This window comes from Harpia harpyja, chromosome 1 (genome assembly GCF_026419915.1).
Source record: "Harpia harpyja isolate bHarHar1 chromosome 1, bHarHar1 primary haplotype, whole genome shotgun sequence".
Taxonomy (NCBI): Eukaryota; Metazoa; Chordata; class Aves; order Accipitriformes; family Accipitridae; genus Harpia; species Harpia harpyja.
The window spans coordinates 99,136,155-99,151,027 of NC_068940.1; the positions used below are offsets into that span (position 1 = coordinate 99,136,155).

General features: G+C 38.3%; 1 protein-coding gene across 5 annotated transcripts in view; it reads right to left on the reverse strand.

The window, feature by feature from the left end:
• The window catches only part of DNAJB6 (DnaJ heat shock protein family (Hsp40) member B6), a 91,989-nt gene that overhangs the window by 74,245 nt on the left and 2,871 nt on the right, over positions 1 to 14,873 (reverse strand). For all 5 annotated transcript variants that reach the window (XM_052806729.1, XM_052806722.1, XM_052806714.1 and 2 more), the window contains exons 2-5: positions 6,423 to 6,531; positions 4,854 to 4,963; positions 2,089 to 2,148; positions 1,605 to 1,715 (exon numbers count right to left, since the gene is read on the reverse strand). In XM_052806729.1, coding sequence (XP_052662689.1) covers positions 1,605 to 1,715; positions 2,089 to 2,148; positions 4,854 to 4,963; positions 6,423 to 6,487 — 346 coding nt within the window. In that variant the 5' untranslated portion in view covers positions 6,488 to 6,531. The remainder of the gene's footprint in view (positions 1 to 1,604; positions 1,716 to 2,088; positions 2,149 to 4,853; positions 4,964 to 6,422; positions 6,532 to 14,873) is intronic.

The following is a 14,873-nucleotide window of genomic DNA, read 5'->3' on the forward strand; positions in this document are numbered from 1 at the left end:
GCCTAGCTCCACCTTCTTTACACCTTCCCATGTACATTGATGAGAGCCTCACCCTGAGCTTTCTCTATACTGAACAATTCCAGCAATTCTCTCAGCTTTTTCCTCATGTGAGAGGAGCTGCAGCCCCTTAATTGTCTTAGTGGCCCTTCACTGGACTCTACCCAGTAACTCTGTTTCTTGTACTGGAGAACCCAGAACTGGACACTACTCCAGATGTGGCCTAACCAGCACTGAGATCACTCACTCATCTCATCTAAACTGAAATTCTCGTGTAGTATTCCTTAAGATTCTTCTTCTACTATGGGCAGTGAAAAAGTTGCATCTTCCCAGTTCAGTCCCCATTTCACTCATCAGTATTTTGCTAGATGCTTCCTCCAATCTGTCCTTTACTACTTCTGCTGATTTCCCACTGGATCTAATTGTTCAAGTTCTGCTACTTATCCTCTACCAGATTCTTCCTCTAGCTACTTACCTAATTCATCAACTAACATTCTACTGAATTCAACCTCTAACCCTTCAACCCCTTTTCCAACCCTTCATTAGATTCATCCAACAACTGATGATCCCTGAATAGCAAACTAGAGAAAGATATAATTAAAATCTGAGCTGAATTAGCCCCTTAATGCTGCCAGCAGATAAAAAATTACCTTTAAAAATATTAAAACACCTACATACATTATTATAGAGATTCATCAATATCAAGGCACTGAATAGGAAGAGAACTTTGTTTTTCAAGTACACTTCTTGCAGTTTTCAATATGGGAGGTTTTACTTTCTTTAACTAAATACTGAAAACAGAATCTGTTCCGCTTTATAGGTCAGCATTTTACGCAGTAGAACATACACAGAGAGACTGAGTAAGAACTCCAGCGCCTCTGAAAAGACCTTCAATATACTAGAGCAAGCAACATCACAAGCCAATAGACCATCAGCACTATGGTAAAAAGATTACTTTGACAACTTTATCACATATTGCTTCCTTTAACTAAATGAAGCATCCAGGCTTCAAGAACTATTGAAGTTATCTGAGCCTTTAGGGACTCTAACCCCCAAGCACACATGTGACATGAATTTGGGAGAGTGGCTAGATTATGTATGCAGCTGTTCTTACTTTGATACAAGAAAATCATTCCTGCCATGATACAAGTTCACACCAAGAGCTACGCTGTTAAAAGTTACAGTTAACCTGTCCAGTTCAGAAGCTCTCAAAACTACATTAAATATTTACAGATTAAAAGAGATCAAATTCAATAGACTAAGTTCACCTGGTCAAATTCTCAAGCACAAATTCCAGTGTATACTTTTTCTGTTGAATGGTAGTTCCCCAATGTATAGAGACATAGTATCCACGATTTTATGGGTTTTTCAAACCAGGCCTTCCAACAAAACATGAATTGGCAAGCCATATCTGTTTTGTACTATCAAATCGACCAAGAAGAAACAGCTAGGAAACAAACATTTTAAATATAATACAAAATACCAATTGTTTACCTTCAGCTTTCAGAGCTATTTCTAATAAAGGTGCATTAGCTCTGTTTGTTTTGTAAGAGTAAAGTTTTAGCCACGCTTTAGATAGACATAACTAACACCAGTGGATTACTTACCAAAGAAGTCAAATGAAAAGGGGTCCCTTCCACCAAAAAACTCCCTGAAGACATCTTCTGGGTTACGGAATGTAAATCCAAATTCAAATGGATTATCATGATGGTTTCCACCTGCAAAAAGAAGTTAAATTTCAGTTACCCTCACACATTCCTACTAACAAGAAAGTTCAGGCCTATATGGTATTTGAATAATTTAAAAATATAAACACATTTCTAAAATTTCTCCTTCCCTTTCAGGTGTCACTCAAGTTAAGTACACACAATACTTTCTATAATTAGTTCTCCTTTCTCTGTTTCCAGATATCAGTAATACCTTTTACAACAGCTAGAAAAATTGTAAGAACAATTATAATTCAAATTTTCAGATGATTACATTTTAGGCCTTAGTATAGGCATTTCCAGATTCCTGTCTTAAAAAGAAAGCTGTAGAAAATGTCTTTCCACCAGAATAGAGAAAGCAAAGAACTGCTAGTTGTCAACATACCTCCACCTCCGTTTATTAAGCCTTCTTTTCCATATCTGTCATAGATGTCACGTTTTTTAGCTACAAGGAGAAGTTATACACCATGTCAGTAAATAGGCATATAGAATTTAGAAAAAAACAAAAAGACTTAACTGGTATTCTCAGCTAAACATCTTCTCAAAGCTACGTTATTTAAGAAAGTTCTGGCATGTAACTGGTGAACATTTTTAATGAGGATTGCTAAAGCTGTTTAGGTTTAGAAAGAAGACTACCATTTAGTTGTAGAAGCTCTGGTCCTGTTGTGTCAGAAAAAATTCTGGTATAAGGACAGAATTCACAAGGGCGTTTGCCTTTAAAAAGAATACTGCAGTCTTCATCTTTACATAGGTACCATGGAAAGCTTTAGGTTGTAAAGGACCTCTGGAATTCTACCTTCTCCTCCAAACAAGTCTAATCTCAAAGTTGGTCAAAACTTGCCTGGAGAAAGCCCTGATCTCATCAATCTCCAAGAAAAGAAGATGCCGCATTCTCTCTGGAAAACAGTCCCAGTGCTCAAGCATTCTCATTGTAAGCATTCTCTTCCTTCTATCCAACTGGAATTGCCCTTGTTGCAAACCTTGACCATTGCCTCTTTTCCTTTTACTGCACAAGACCAAGCCCATTGTGACAGTTATGAGAACCAAAGGACAGTGTTTGTATGAGTGACTGCAAAACCCCTCAAATCAATTATAACCACTTCCAGTTTAATAAAGGGGAATGAAGTGATATTAAAAAAATGGCATGAAAGGATTTGACTCAAACTGCTTGCTCTCTATTATTTTAGAAGGCATTAAATGGCTCTTTCTTAATTTCATTGCAGACCAGCCTTCCAGTATCCATGGCAAAGGGGAGAAAAATTAACTCTATATTACTACATAAGATCAGACTGTGCTGCTGTTACTGGAAGGGAACCTGAAGAGCTTAAAGAGGCAGATAGCTTATTTTGCTTGCACTGGTGTGGAAGCACCAGCTAAAAACCAGTCAGAGCATCTGAATTTAGGCTCTTAATATTAACATGTTATTCCCACTGGAATCTCTTCAGTGAAAGATGTTTTTGAAATTTAAATAGCATCACTGAAAAGAACATGCAGTTACCTCAAACAGCTGCTGAAAAGTAAAATACTTCTAACAGGAATTAAAATTTTATATACTGGTCATCACCTCCAAATAATGGAAGCTTGCAATAGGTTTACACACACACCCCCAGCAACACTTGGTACGTTACCCGTATTGCATTTCTAGAAAGCAATTTTTAAAGAAAGGAGGTTAACCTACCCACCAATGTAAAAAGACCAAAGCAGTAAGGCAGACAAACTGTCAGAAGGAGCAGGAAACAGTGAGGAAGATCTGAGGGCTCACAAAGCCTGAAGTTCATCTTGAAAAATATAACATTCTTGAAACCACAAGGGAAGTGTGTTCTATGATCACCCAATTTCAGTATTTTTTGCTTATGTAACCCCCTTACAAAACTATTCTTCTGCCAAAAATCTGTCTTCATTTAAGCCTGTAATGGTGTCAGAAAATTTCATTAAGTCTGCAGAACAGTTGATTGCCTCTCAACCACGGGGCTCAGGATTCAGATATCCCTGCTGCACAAATGATTTTTTAAGACACCAGTAACTTAGGATTTGGTCTAGATCCAAAAACAGGCAGCATTTTTAGAAGATGTTCTAAAATTCTTGCAGTATACTGTTTCCAAAGAATTTAAAGATCTGTATAACAACCAGACCAGTATCCTATTTTTATCTTGCTCAAAAAATTTGCTTAAGGTTAAATTACTCCAGGAGACAAGTATACAATGAACTGCCCATAAATTAAGTTCTGTTTCTCCCATGTCAATTAAGTATCAAAACCAACCAAAGAAACAGGGTGTACAAGACTGCAGCTTGATAAACCAGGCCAGATTCTGAAAGGTAATCTAGATGCTGCTAGTGCTTTAAATATAGCTTTCCCATGCTCATTGGTCTCAGGTGAAATCAAGGACACTTCAGAAATAGCACAAACAGCTGCAGTCAATTACAGGAGAAAATAATCAAAGTAGCTTAAATCACTTTGTTATGATGCAGACTGCTTTTGCCAGAACACTAGCAAAAGTTAATGATACTTTTCAAGCAAAAAGATACAGGTGAACTATAAGCTGAATTCCTGCACCACATGGGTCAGGCTAAGCAACTGCTTCAGAACAATTCTAAATAAACACTCTCCTCAGTATCACAGTTGACTGAATTTACAGAATTCACCCAAACACAATCCAAATTTTCAGCAAGGTTTACAGTATGCTTGGGCTTTGTCAAGACTAGTTTACTGTTACAAGAACTAGAAGTGGTGGGCACAGCAGTAGATACTTCAGAGTTTGTCTAGCCTGATTTTTATTGGATAAACACAGTAATTCCCCTATACAGACAGTAACATTGGCTTTACCTCCTAAGATAAAATGAACCTTGGTATTCACAAATATCTCTTCAGAAATTTCTGAAGAGAGCCTGGCAAACATAGGATTTCAATTTCTAGAAGGAAACTGCTTTGGTTACTCATCTAGAGAGATCCTGAATTTTTTGTTTCAAAATTTCTGCTTATTTTGCCTTATCTGCAAGCTTCTTTTTCTCTCCTTTCTTTTGAAAAAGAAGTACTTGAGTTGAATAGCAAACCAAAGTTACAATATCCCTTTAAAGCATCATACATCAGCATTTTCAGTCTGATACCCAGACTAGAGACCTGTAGTTCAAGAGCCCTTTTAAAATACCTACCATCTGACAAAACTTCATAGGCCTCAGCTACTTGTTTAAATTGCCGTTCTGCCTCTTCTTTATTGTCTGGATTTTTATCAGGGTGCCATTTTAATGCCAATTTACGGTACCTAAATGGAACGAAAACAAAGGATATTTTACTCTGAAATGAAGGAATATGCTGTACAGATAAACAAAATGTTTCAAACAAATTATCAAGGATTAAAGCACTTTGAAATTCCCCCGTGCTTTGTATCTTGCATCTAGACCAGTACCAACAGATTCTGCAGGTACACAAAGAACCATCTACTCAGATTTGGTTTAAAAAAAAGAAAAAAAGTGGATTTGGGGTTCTTTAGTTATTTTGAGATTATTCCTGTGCATTTCTGTTGATCAACATCTGGCAGGTCTAAGCAAAACATTCCATAACATTTCTGCTATGGGCTGCTGCTTAGAGCTCCACAATTATTCAATACTACAACCAACCATGGGAAGCATCAAGAGTACTTGTCTACTACAGACAAAACCGATAAAGCTCCAAGAGTACCGTGATACCAAACTGTGGCAGCATCCTAACATCAGTGACGACTTTGCCTGCTACACCTGCACACAATTCCTAGCCTCAAATGAAATATTTTAGGCAAAGTGTTCATAACTATTTAAAGGGGCAAAGCTAAGCTTGCACTTAGGTTGGAGTATTTTACAGAGTCATACAAGATCACAGTTCAAACATTTCAGTTGACAAAGCAGTATGTGGAGGAATTTGCAAAAGAACAAGGGGAGGAAAAAAACATAAACTTCCACACACTAGTGCAATTTGACTAACAAAGCTCAGGCACCTAGGAGAAGGCAAGAGAGAAACACAGTATTTCCAGGTCACTTGAAACTGCAATTTATTATCAAGCACTTTTGATATACTAGAAATACATACTACAGAAATGTTTCCTCCCAAATATTTGTTGAAAAGTAAATGGTATCTTTTGAAAATGTTACAAACATCCATCTTAAAACAGTACATAAACAGTAAATCTAAACAAAGAACTGTATTTAATTCCTTTGAAGACTCCTAATTTAAACAGTGGGGGTTTTTAAATAATAACAGATGTTCAGTCCATCAAAATCTAGGCACAGAAACAAGACCTCATGTTAAGAAAAAGCTAGTATCCAAAAAAGCAGTATGCCAAATACTCATTAATAGCTTTGAAAAAGCACCTCTGCAAACGGAGGGGAAGACTAGTTACTGCAATTCAGCCACAGAAGAAGGGGCTGTCACTGCCTGTACCATATCAAGTTTGGAGGCACACTTGGACAAAAATGTATTTAACAGCGATCAAAAAACACTGACTGATGGCATTTTCACTTTAGCAGTACTCAGGATTCTTTTCCCAATTTCATAAAAATGAGCAAATGCTTTTACTTCAGAACACTGAATATGTCTCTGTTAGCAAAGGCATCACCTCAGATGACTACTACTCATCCCAGTATTAACAACGAAGTGATAATCCAGAAACCACGTGATTATATTTGTTCCTTAAAATACATATTTTTTTATATATATATATATATATATATAAAACCAGTGATACTTACGCTTTTTTAATATCTTCTGCTGAGGCATGCTTTTGCACTCCCAGAACTTCATAGTAATCCACCATGTTTCAGTAGTTGTCTTGTTAACAACAGCTGCGCCTTTCAAGTCCTGTAACAACAAGAACTTGTAAATGAAGCTAGTTTAGTAATGCTAATTCATAAAAGTCAGGTAGGACCCTAGTATCTTCCATTACCAAACCTGATCTGAGAGAGCTGCTTGTTTTTAGAAATCTGAATGTTCCAAACCCCATGCTTTATTTTAGGTTGACAGATCAAACAATTACTTTGATTCTGATTTCTGTTTATGTTCTTTAATCCCACTGAAACACAGTGCACAGAGACATAGGTAAACAGCAGGTTCCTGAAAAAAATTAGACTGAAAAGCTAGATTTAATCAGTATATTATGAAGAGTATGTACAGTATGTCACCATTTTGATACATACATTAATAACTCTGAATGCAAAAGAAACCATGTATCACGTTCACTTTATATCATCTCTGACACCCATGTCAGGTCTTAAGCACATATGAGCATAAACAAAGGGCCACATCTTTCACATCTCCTGTTCAGAACACTACTTACACTGAGATACTGCTGCCTTCAAAGAAAGCAATGTATGTGCAGGTCTTAGAAATCTAAAATTCCACCTATAGTTTCCAATAAGCCTTTCTTGTACTCAAACCTTGACAGAAAATTCACATATTGCCAAAGCTACCGAGTTCCATTTACTTCCTTTATGTTTACGAACATAAAGGACATCGCCAGGCAAGATTGCTCAAACTGCAAGGTTAACCAACCAACTCAAGTACAGAGGCACCTTGTGTTTCTTAGAATAAGAGAATAAAGTTTTCACAAGAGTCCTAAGAAACCTACAAGTTAAAAGAAAAAGCATTTGCCCTACCTAATTTAAATATTGACAGTTTCTTGTCAATATTAGAGAATAGTTACAAGGAACAATTATACTAACCATTACTTCAATTAAATGGCCACTAAGATTAAAGAACCTTTCTAAAAATTTCAAGAACATATCATCTCCTCATGCAAAGGCAGCTTCTCCCCACCACTCTAAGTCTCCACTCTGACAATTCAACAAGGCAACACTGACCTTTTTAGTGAGTTATCAACGTGTTGCAGGCAAAGTCACCCAAATATACTTAGAACATAACAATACAGCAATGTATTAGTCACATTTTCTTACCCTGTGCATCAAGAACAAAAATTCATTGAAATCACTCCCCCCCCCGTCCCCAAGTCATTCAGTGTTTTTCATTTCAGCCCAGGCAGTCTCGTTTTCACGTTCTTTCACATAAATGCTGAAAGAATCAAGCATGATATAGCCCAATGAAATATTCTGAAATTAATTTATTGTACTAGTATTACATGTATCTTTCAAAATCCTGGGATATAAACATTAAAGAGAGACTTCCTTTTACAATAAATTGGTACATCTTCACAATACGTTGCTGTTGTAGGTCAAAGCTTAATTAGGGATGTCATTACACACACATTTCCTCAAATGGCAAAACCAGTTTAAGAGATACCCTGCCACACTGCCTCCCCCCACCAAACCACTTACAGAAGCAAATGTATTACAGGAGCTACGCCTTTTTAAAACTTGAGTGGTTTTAGCAATCTAGTTAACCATACAGTGCCACAAACACAAAATTAAAGTGTAGCAGGCAAACAGATCTCTAATTAACTTTGCCCTTTGAAGAAACCTCCACACTTAAGAAAATAGTAAGGATATAGTTAATACTGTGACCAACACCAAGGGAAGTTGGGAGACATGCATTAAAATGAACATTAAGAATGCCAGTACTAATATAGTAATGGCAGGGTTCAATATGTAAACATATAGATTACCAAAAACATCCCACACTATTTGCTATCAACTAGCCTCACTAGTTTTGCTGTTTCCCAAACAACGATCAGAATAACAACTCTACGAATCCACAAGTGAGGAGCAAGGTTAGCACGTGTTAAGGATGTTATCAAATCCTGTAGCCAATCCTTATGAGTAATAGCATATATGGAACACATAGTTTACAGAAAGAAATTGGGGGGGAGAAACTAGTATGAGTCAAGCTTAAGGCTAGAGGTCAGAGCCCCTCCTAATAAGACATACTACCCTAAAACCAGTGAGCTAAGAGCAGGAAGCCACAACACATAAGAGTATGTACCATACTAACTGTTTTTTCCATATTCTCCTTTTTTTCTTAAATACAAGACTTGCATTAGCACTCCTCTCAATTTAGGCAGATATCTTAAAGGGAAAATTCAAAACTCAAGCTTCTAGCTAGAATAAGCAGGTAGGAAAAGCAACTTAGGTGCAAAAAATAAATCACATCTTTTCCTGGAGAACTCTGTACACACTGGTAGTCATATTGATTTCAACATATATTTCTTTAAACACTTTAGGTGTTTCTTTAAAAACAGTGCTGCAGTGTTGTAAGTTCAGACTCAATACATATACCAATATACCCTAAGAAGCCTGAAGTTGGGACCAAAAGTGAGTGCTGAGGCAACATGACCAGCTCTTAACAGATTACTCAGACCCTAAAAAGCAACTCCTCCAAGAACAGAGGAATTATTTGTTTGAAAGAAATGTCTGGGGCTTGCATATTCTATCTTTTTTGAGTGTGTTATTGTTCAGTTTTTTCTTGCCACTAATATAAAGTCTGGAATTAAGACAAGCCAGCAGCTCTCTAAAGAAAACAAACTGTTTATATTCTCCTCCTCTTAAACATTTGGATGACAGTAAGAGTTCATCTCCGATTGATCATTGTTTCTATTGCTAGTTACCACAAAGTTACCATAAAACTGCACTGCTAAAATTTAGGTATCACAGGAACTTTTCTCCTGTGTGCAAAAAGGTTTTAGCAATATTTACATGAAGAAAATTAATCTGCAGCTTTTTTTTGTCCAGCTTAAGCAAAACATCCAAAACCATGAAACAGCGTCAGCTAATATTTAGCCCCTTAAAAATACTTGGATTTTTGCTCAACTTCCAGTAAGACAAAAAAAACCAACCAAACAAAAAAAAACAACACCCAAAACCCCAACCCAACAGTCACAAACTAGAAGAGACCTCTGTCTCCAATCTTTCCAGGAAAAAAATATTGAAAATACTCACTCAGGAAAGCAACCACCATCAACTTATAGCAAAATAGAAAACAGCTGACCATCAACTTATAACAAAAAAGAAAAATGGCTGATTAAAAAAAAAGAAAAAAAATCAGTAATTTTAAGGCTAGTAGAAATCTGCATGGTGAAAATGCCTAAAACTTTCAAAGAAGCAAACCATATACCTTCCTGCAAAACGAAAAGCAAAAATACTCAACTGTCCTAACCAAAATGGCATGACAAAAATCTTCTTCCAACCCCAAATTTAAAAAACAATTTGTCTCCAAATACACAAGCAAGGCTCCTTAACTAGGCATTCAAGAGGTTTTTTTCCAAAGCCACAAGGAAGCCAGCCCGCATTAGCTAATTTCCCACCTCCAACCACAGAAAATCTTCAAAGTCTCAGAAGAAAAAACAAGCAAAAAAACCTCCAGATGAAAGAAGTTGTTTCATGGCCTTCGTGTTTGCTTGCAAAAGTCTACAGTTACTTGTGTTCCTAATTGCACTATGTTTACAGGATGCTATCAACTACTCTAACTCCTTCTTTGGAGCATGAACAAATCAAACATCCATATGTTTATGTGAACCAAAAGTTTCCATAGCTTACAGAGAAGTCAGCTTTGTTCTGGCTTACCAAGCAGAAGCCCTGAATGCTCATACTAACTCAAGGCAACTGACAGGAGTACACGACCAGGCTTGAGACCTCCCTCTTACAGCAGAGCCCAAAGCTAGATCAGTTTAGTTACCCTGAAACCCAGCTCAAACTCTCCTTATGGCAAAGTCCTCAGCTACATAAAAGGCATGAGAAGAATTACAGAAGATAGATATGTAGAGAGCTATAAACTTTTATAAGAGAAGAGCAGAGCAGAGAAGAGAAATCAGATGCATAACCTTCAGGGATGACAAAGCAGCACCCCTAACTAAATACGGAAGGGAGGAAGGTATCCGAACAAGAAATTCTTAAATCAGTCAGGAAAGAATTCAGACAGCAAGGGGCACGTGACCTTTGCAGTCAGCCTAGTCAGAAAAAGTTATCTATTTTTGGCTGTGAAGCAACAGGGCAGCACAGAGAGTCCTGAAAGGTGCCAGAATAGCTCAAGCTTACTGACTAGTGCAGTCACCTGGGTAGAGGGAGATGGAGTTCCAAATTCCTGATTCATGCAATTCACAGAAGCAGCCAGTCATCAACATCCTGTGCAAGTTGCACATCCATCCCATTCCTAGTACCTGCCTACTTTCTATGAACGTATCTAAAGGATTGCATCCTGCTGGCAACACAGGAAGACTAAATACCCTGTTCTGAATCCCAGTTCAGCTGGAGCTTGCGTCTAACCTACTCAATAGCAACTGACCAATATAGAGATGTCTCTGGTATGTTAATAGATGATGCGCACACTTGAGGATCTTTGGGAATTGCAACCTATGATTAAAAAAATGTGACTTTTCACATTCCAAGAATTTTATTAGAAAGCAATATGTTCAGCTGGACCTGATGAAATTTTACGCTCCTTCAAAGTATGAGCAAGGCTACACTAGCATTAATACTGTTGTGGATCTAGGGCCATACAAAGAATACCAAGCAACACACACACTTTCAAAGTTTTCTAGTATTTCTTAATTTGATTATTATATAGCTAAGACACCTTTGCTAAGCTTTTAATTATTTACAGTACAGTAAATTCAGAGACATATAAAAATATTTTCAGTCTTAAAGTAACAAACTTCAGATGAAGTTCAGTCACTTCATTTGCTTACAAGCTACAGATTTCAAATGCAATCCATGAATTGTAATAACTTGCCTGTATCTCTCCCAAGTTACCCATCTGTATTGGGTTTGCATGGCAAGGTTTTGGTAGCTGGGGACTACAGGGATGGCTTCTGTGAGAAGCTGCTAGAAGCTTCCCCTACGTCCACTAGAGCCAATGCCAGCCGGCTTCAAGACCGACCCGCTGCTGGCCAAGGCTGAGCCCATCAGCGACAGCAGTAGCACCTCTGTGATAATATATTTAAGAAGGGGAAAAAAAAAGTTGCTGCAGAACAGAAATTGCAGCCAGAGAGAGGAGTGAGAACATGTGAGAGACCAAGGTCAGTGAAGAAGGAGGGGGAGGAGGTGCTCCAGATGCCAGAGCAGAGATTCCCCTGCAGCCCGTGGGGAAGACCATGGTGAGGCAGGCTGTCCCCCTGCAGCCCAGGGAGGTCCACGGTGGAGCAGATCTCCACCTGCAGCCCGGGGAGAGAGGACCCCATGTCAAAGCAGGTGGATGCACCCAAACGTGGGAAGCCCACACTGAAGCAGGCTCCTGGCAGGACCTGTGGACCCATGGAGAGAGGAGCCCATGCTGAAGCAGGTTTTCTGGCAGGACCTGTGACCCCACGGGGGACCCACACTGGAGCAGTCTGTGCCTAAAGGACTGCACACCGTGGAAGGGACCCACGCTGGAGCAGTTCATGAAGAACTGCAGCCCATGGGAAGGACTCACATTGGAGAAGTTCGTGGAGAACTGTCTCCCATGGGAGGGGCCCCACGCTGGAGCAGGGGAAGAGTGAGGAGTCCTCCCCCTGAGGAGGAAGGAGCAGCAGAGACAACGTGTGATGAACTGACCACAATCCCCATTCCCCGTCCCCCTGTCTGTGCCACTGGGGGGGGTAGGTAGAGAATCCAGGAGTGAAGTGTGCCCGGGAAGAAGGAAGGGGTGGAGGGAAGGTGGTTTATGATTTGGTTTTATTTCTCATTGCCCTACTCTGGTTTGATTGGTAATAAGTTAAATTTTCCCTGAGTAGAGTCTTTTTTGCTCGTGACAGTAATTGGTGAGTGATCTCTCCCTGTCCTTATCTCGACCTGTGAGCCTTTCATTATATTTTCTCTCCCCTGTCCAGCTGAAGGGGGGAGTGACAGAGCAGGTTTGGTGACCACCTGGCATCCAGCCAAGGTCAACCCACCACACCATCTAAAAGAAGGGTAAATAAAGATCAACCATGAAGCGCTATTTCCCAAGGCTTCCAAGACACATTTGTACCAGCACCTCAGGGAGTTCTCACTGGCTTGAAGATGTCACTGCCTCTAATACACAGATACTGGTTATAGAAACTGCCTTCTGGTGTCATCCTACGCCCTACCCCAAAAACGACAAATCTCACACCACAACTCTTCAGAGCGGAACACCACTCAGGCAACAAATGCATTTTACCTAGTACAACTCAGCAACACAGGAAGCCATACAAGTCTCAAAACATTGGCCAAATCCCAAATAAAATGAAGATATCTTCATCAGTTCTAGCACCAATATCTGGCATGTGCCATATGTAACTCAGCTGAGACCATGAGCAGTCTCTTGGCTGTACTAGCAAAGGTCCGCTGTGCTAGCGCTGTAGAAGTGCTAACATAAAAACACCCACACTGCATACCAGAAAATCTTTGTAAGGAAGTTTAAGAACGCTAAGGAACTAAAAGAAAGTTACTTTAATTCTGATGAGTGCAATAATACAAAGCAAGAAAACCTGTATAAAGCCTGTGATTAATTAATCTGGCAAATACATTTAAACACTGCACCAACGTTAAATTTTTCTTCCCACTGATATATGTACAGTGTGGTATAGAGTAAGGTATATTAAAAACCTCAGTACTTTTAACTTCTACTTACCTAAGCTTAGAAAAACTGTCACAGTTTAACTTCACAGATTCCTGAAATTTATTGTTTCATGGAAAAATATAAATTGACCGTATAATTAAAGTTAATAAAATGTACTTAAATAGCAATGTTTATACTCATATCCTTAATACTACCACAGCATCCCCATGAGATGAATCTAATAAAATGAACATTCCAAAAAGCTTAGTTTAATCTCATGTTTACACCAAACATCCTGCTTCTATGTCCGAAAACAGTGGATTTGAATACAGTGATTATTATATGAGAGGATGCAGTTCATACAGGGGAAAAGGTAGCTAGGATGACTGCTTTACCTTCCCGTTAAAGTTCTATTTACAAAACAACAACAAAACCCCACCACAACCAAAAAAGAGCCACCTGTACAAGGCTCCATCACCCCTCAATGCAAGAAGTTACAAAGAATCCAGCCCATTACTCTCCTCCCCAAGGAGAGCAAGACGCAACTGTGGCAAGAACTTACAAGACTTGCTTGTCCATATTACTGCCTGGAACATGGAAAGCCTGTAGAGGGCAACAAGTAAGAAACCATTAAAAAACAATAAACCTGCCACAAATGGAAACACAGGAAATCGAAAATCTTCATCCGTGAAAGAAATGTAAACACTAGCTAACAAAAACTGGAAAAAGGAAGTAAGTAGATCAGTGAATAAATAGGCTACCCTCATACCCTTGGCTTATACTCTACTGCTTATCCATCCGATCTATGAGCATGCCTTGAATCAAGGGGTACTTATTCATGATCTCTCCTTAAAGCAAAGGGGCATTTTTCCAAAACACAACCACCCAGGTGTCCAAATTTGGAATTGTGTCATACAAATATCTGGAACACTGGCACCCTCCTAAAACTAACCATAAAAGGCTATTTTATACAAAGTAAAAATATTCCTAACTCATTTTAAAAAATATATGATCTGTGTTGATTAAGCGATTAAAAATGGTGAAAGCCTCAACTGGCAAAGATTGGGTCCAGAAAGTTTCAGCCAAATAATCACATGCAACCAGATGATCCTTCAGGGAAAAGAAAATAGTTTGAAGTTTCTACACACTTCCCCTGAAGTAGTTTCTGGAGTCATGATAATTTTACTTAAGCCAACCAGCAAAAAAAAAAAAATGTTACATTAAAGCAAACATCAATTTCTTTTTCAGAACAACGATGACAGGCTGTCATAGATTCAGGCTACATTAAGACAGAAAAGAATTTCTTCTAATCAAAAGAATTAACAAAGTTTTAACAAAAACTGGCTGCAAGGTAGCTATGTCTGGCTTCAGACTTATTACGTGAGCTTTAAGATCCTTATTAAGTACTGAGTTCTCACTAATATCAGTGGGATTTCACTACTTATTCAAAACAAATAGAAAACATAAATGAAACATACAACTAGTAACTGTAGGAGTGAAATTCCTATGCATTAGTTATTTCTTCCCTAGCAGTTAAACAAACAGAAGCAGAATAATGCTTTCGTTAGGTTTAAACTTAAGAAAAATCTAACATTCATCCAAATGTAGTATTTCATTGAAAAGCAAAGAAAATATAATTTAAACCTACTAATATCATAAACTACAGTTTTAATTTAAATCTATCTGGAAATAAACAATGATCATAGATCAGATCCAACAAGTTTTGACAAAGCTAAGTAATTTCTCCCTAATCCTTC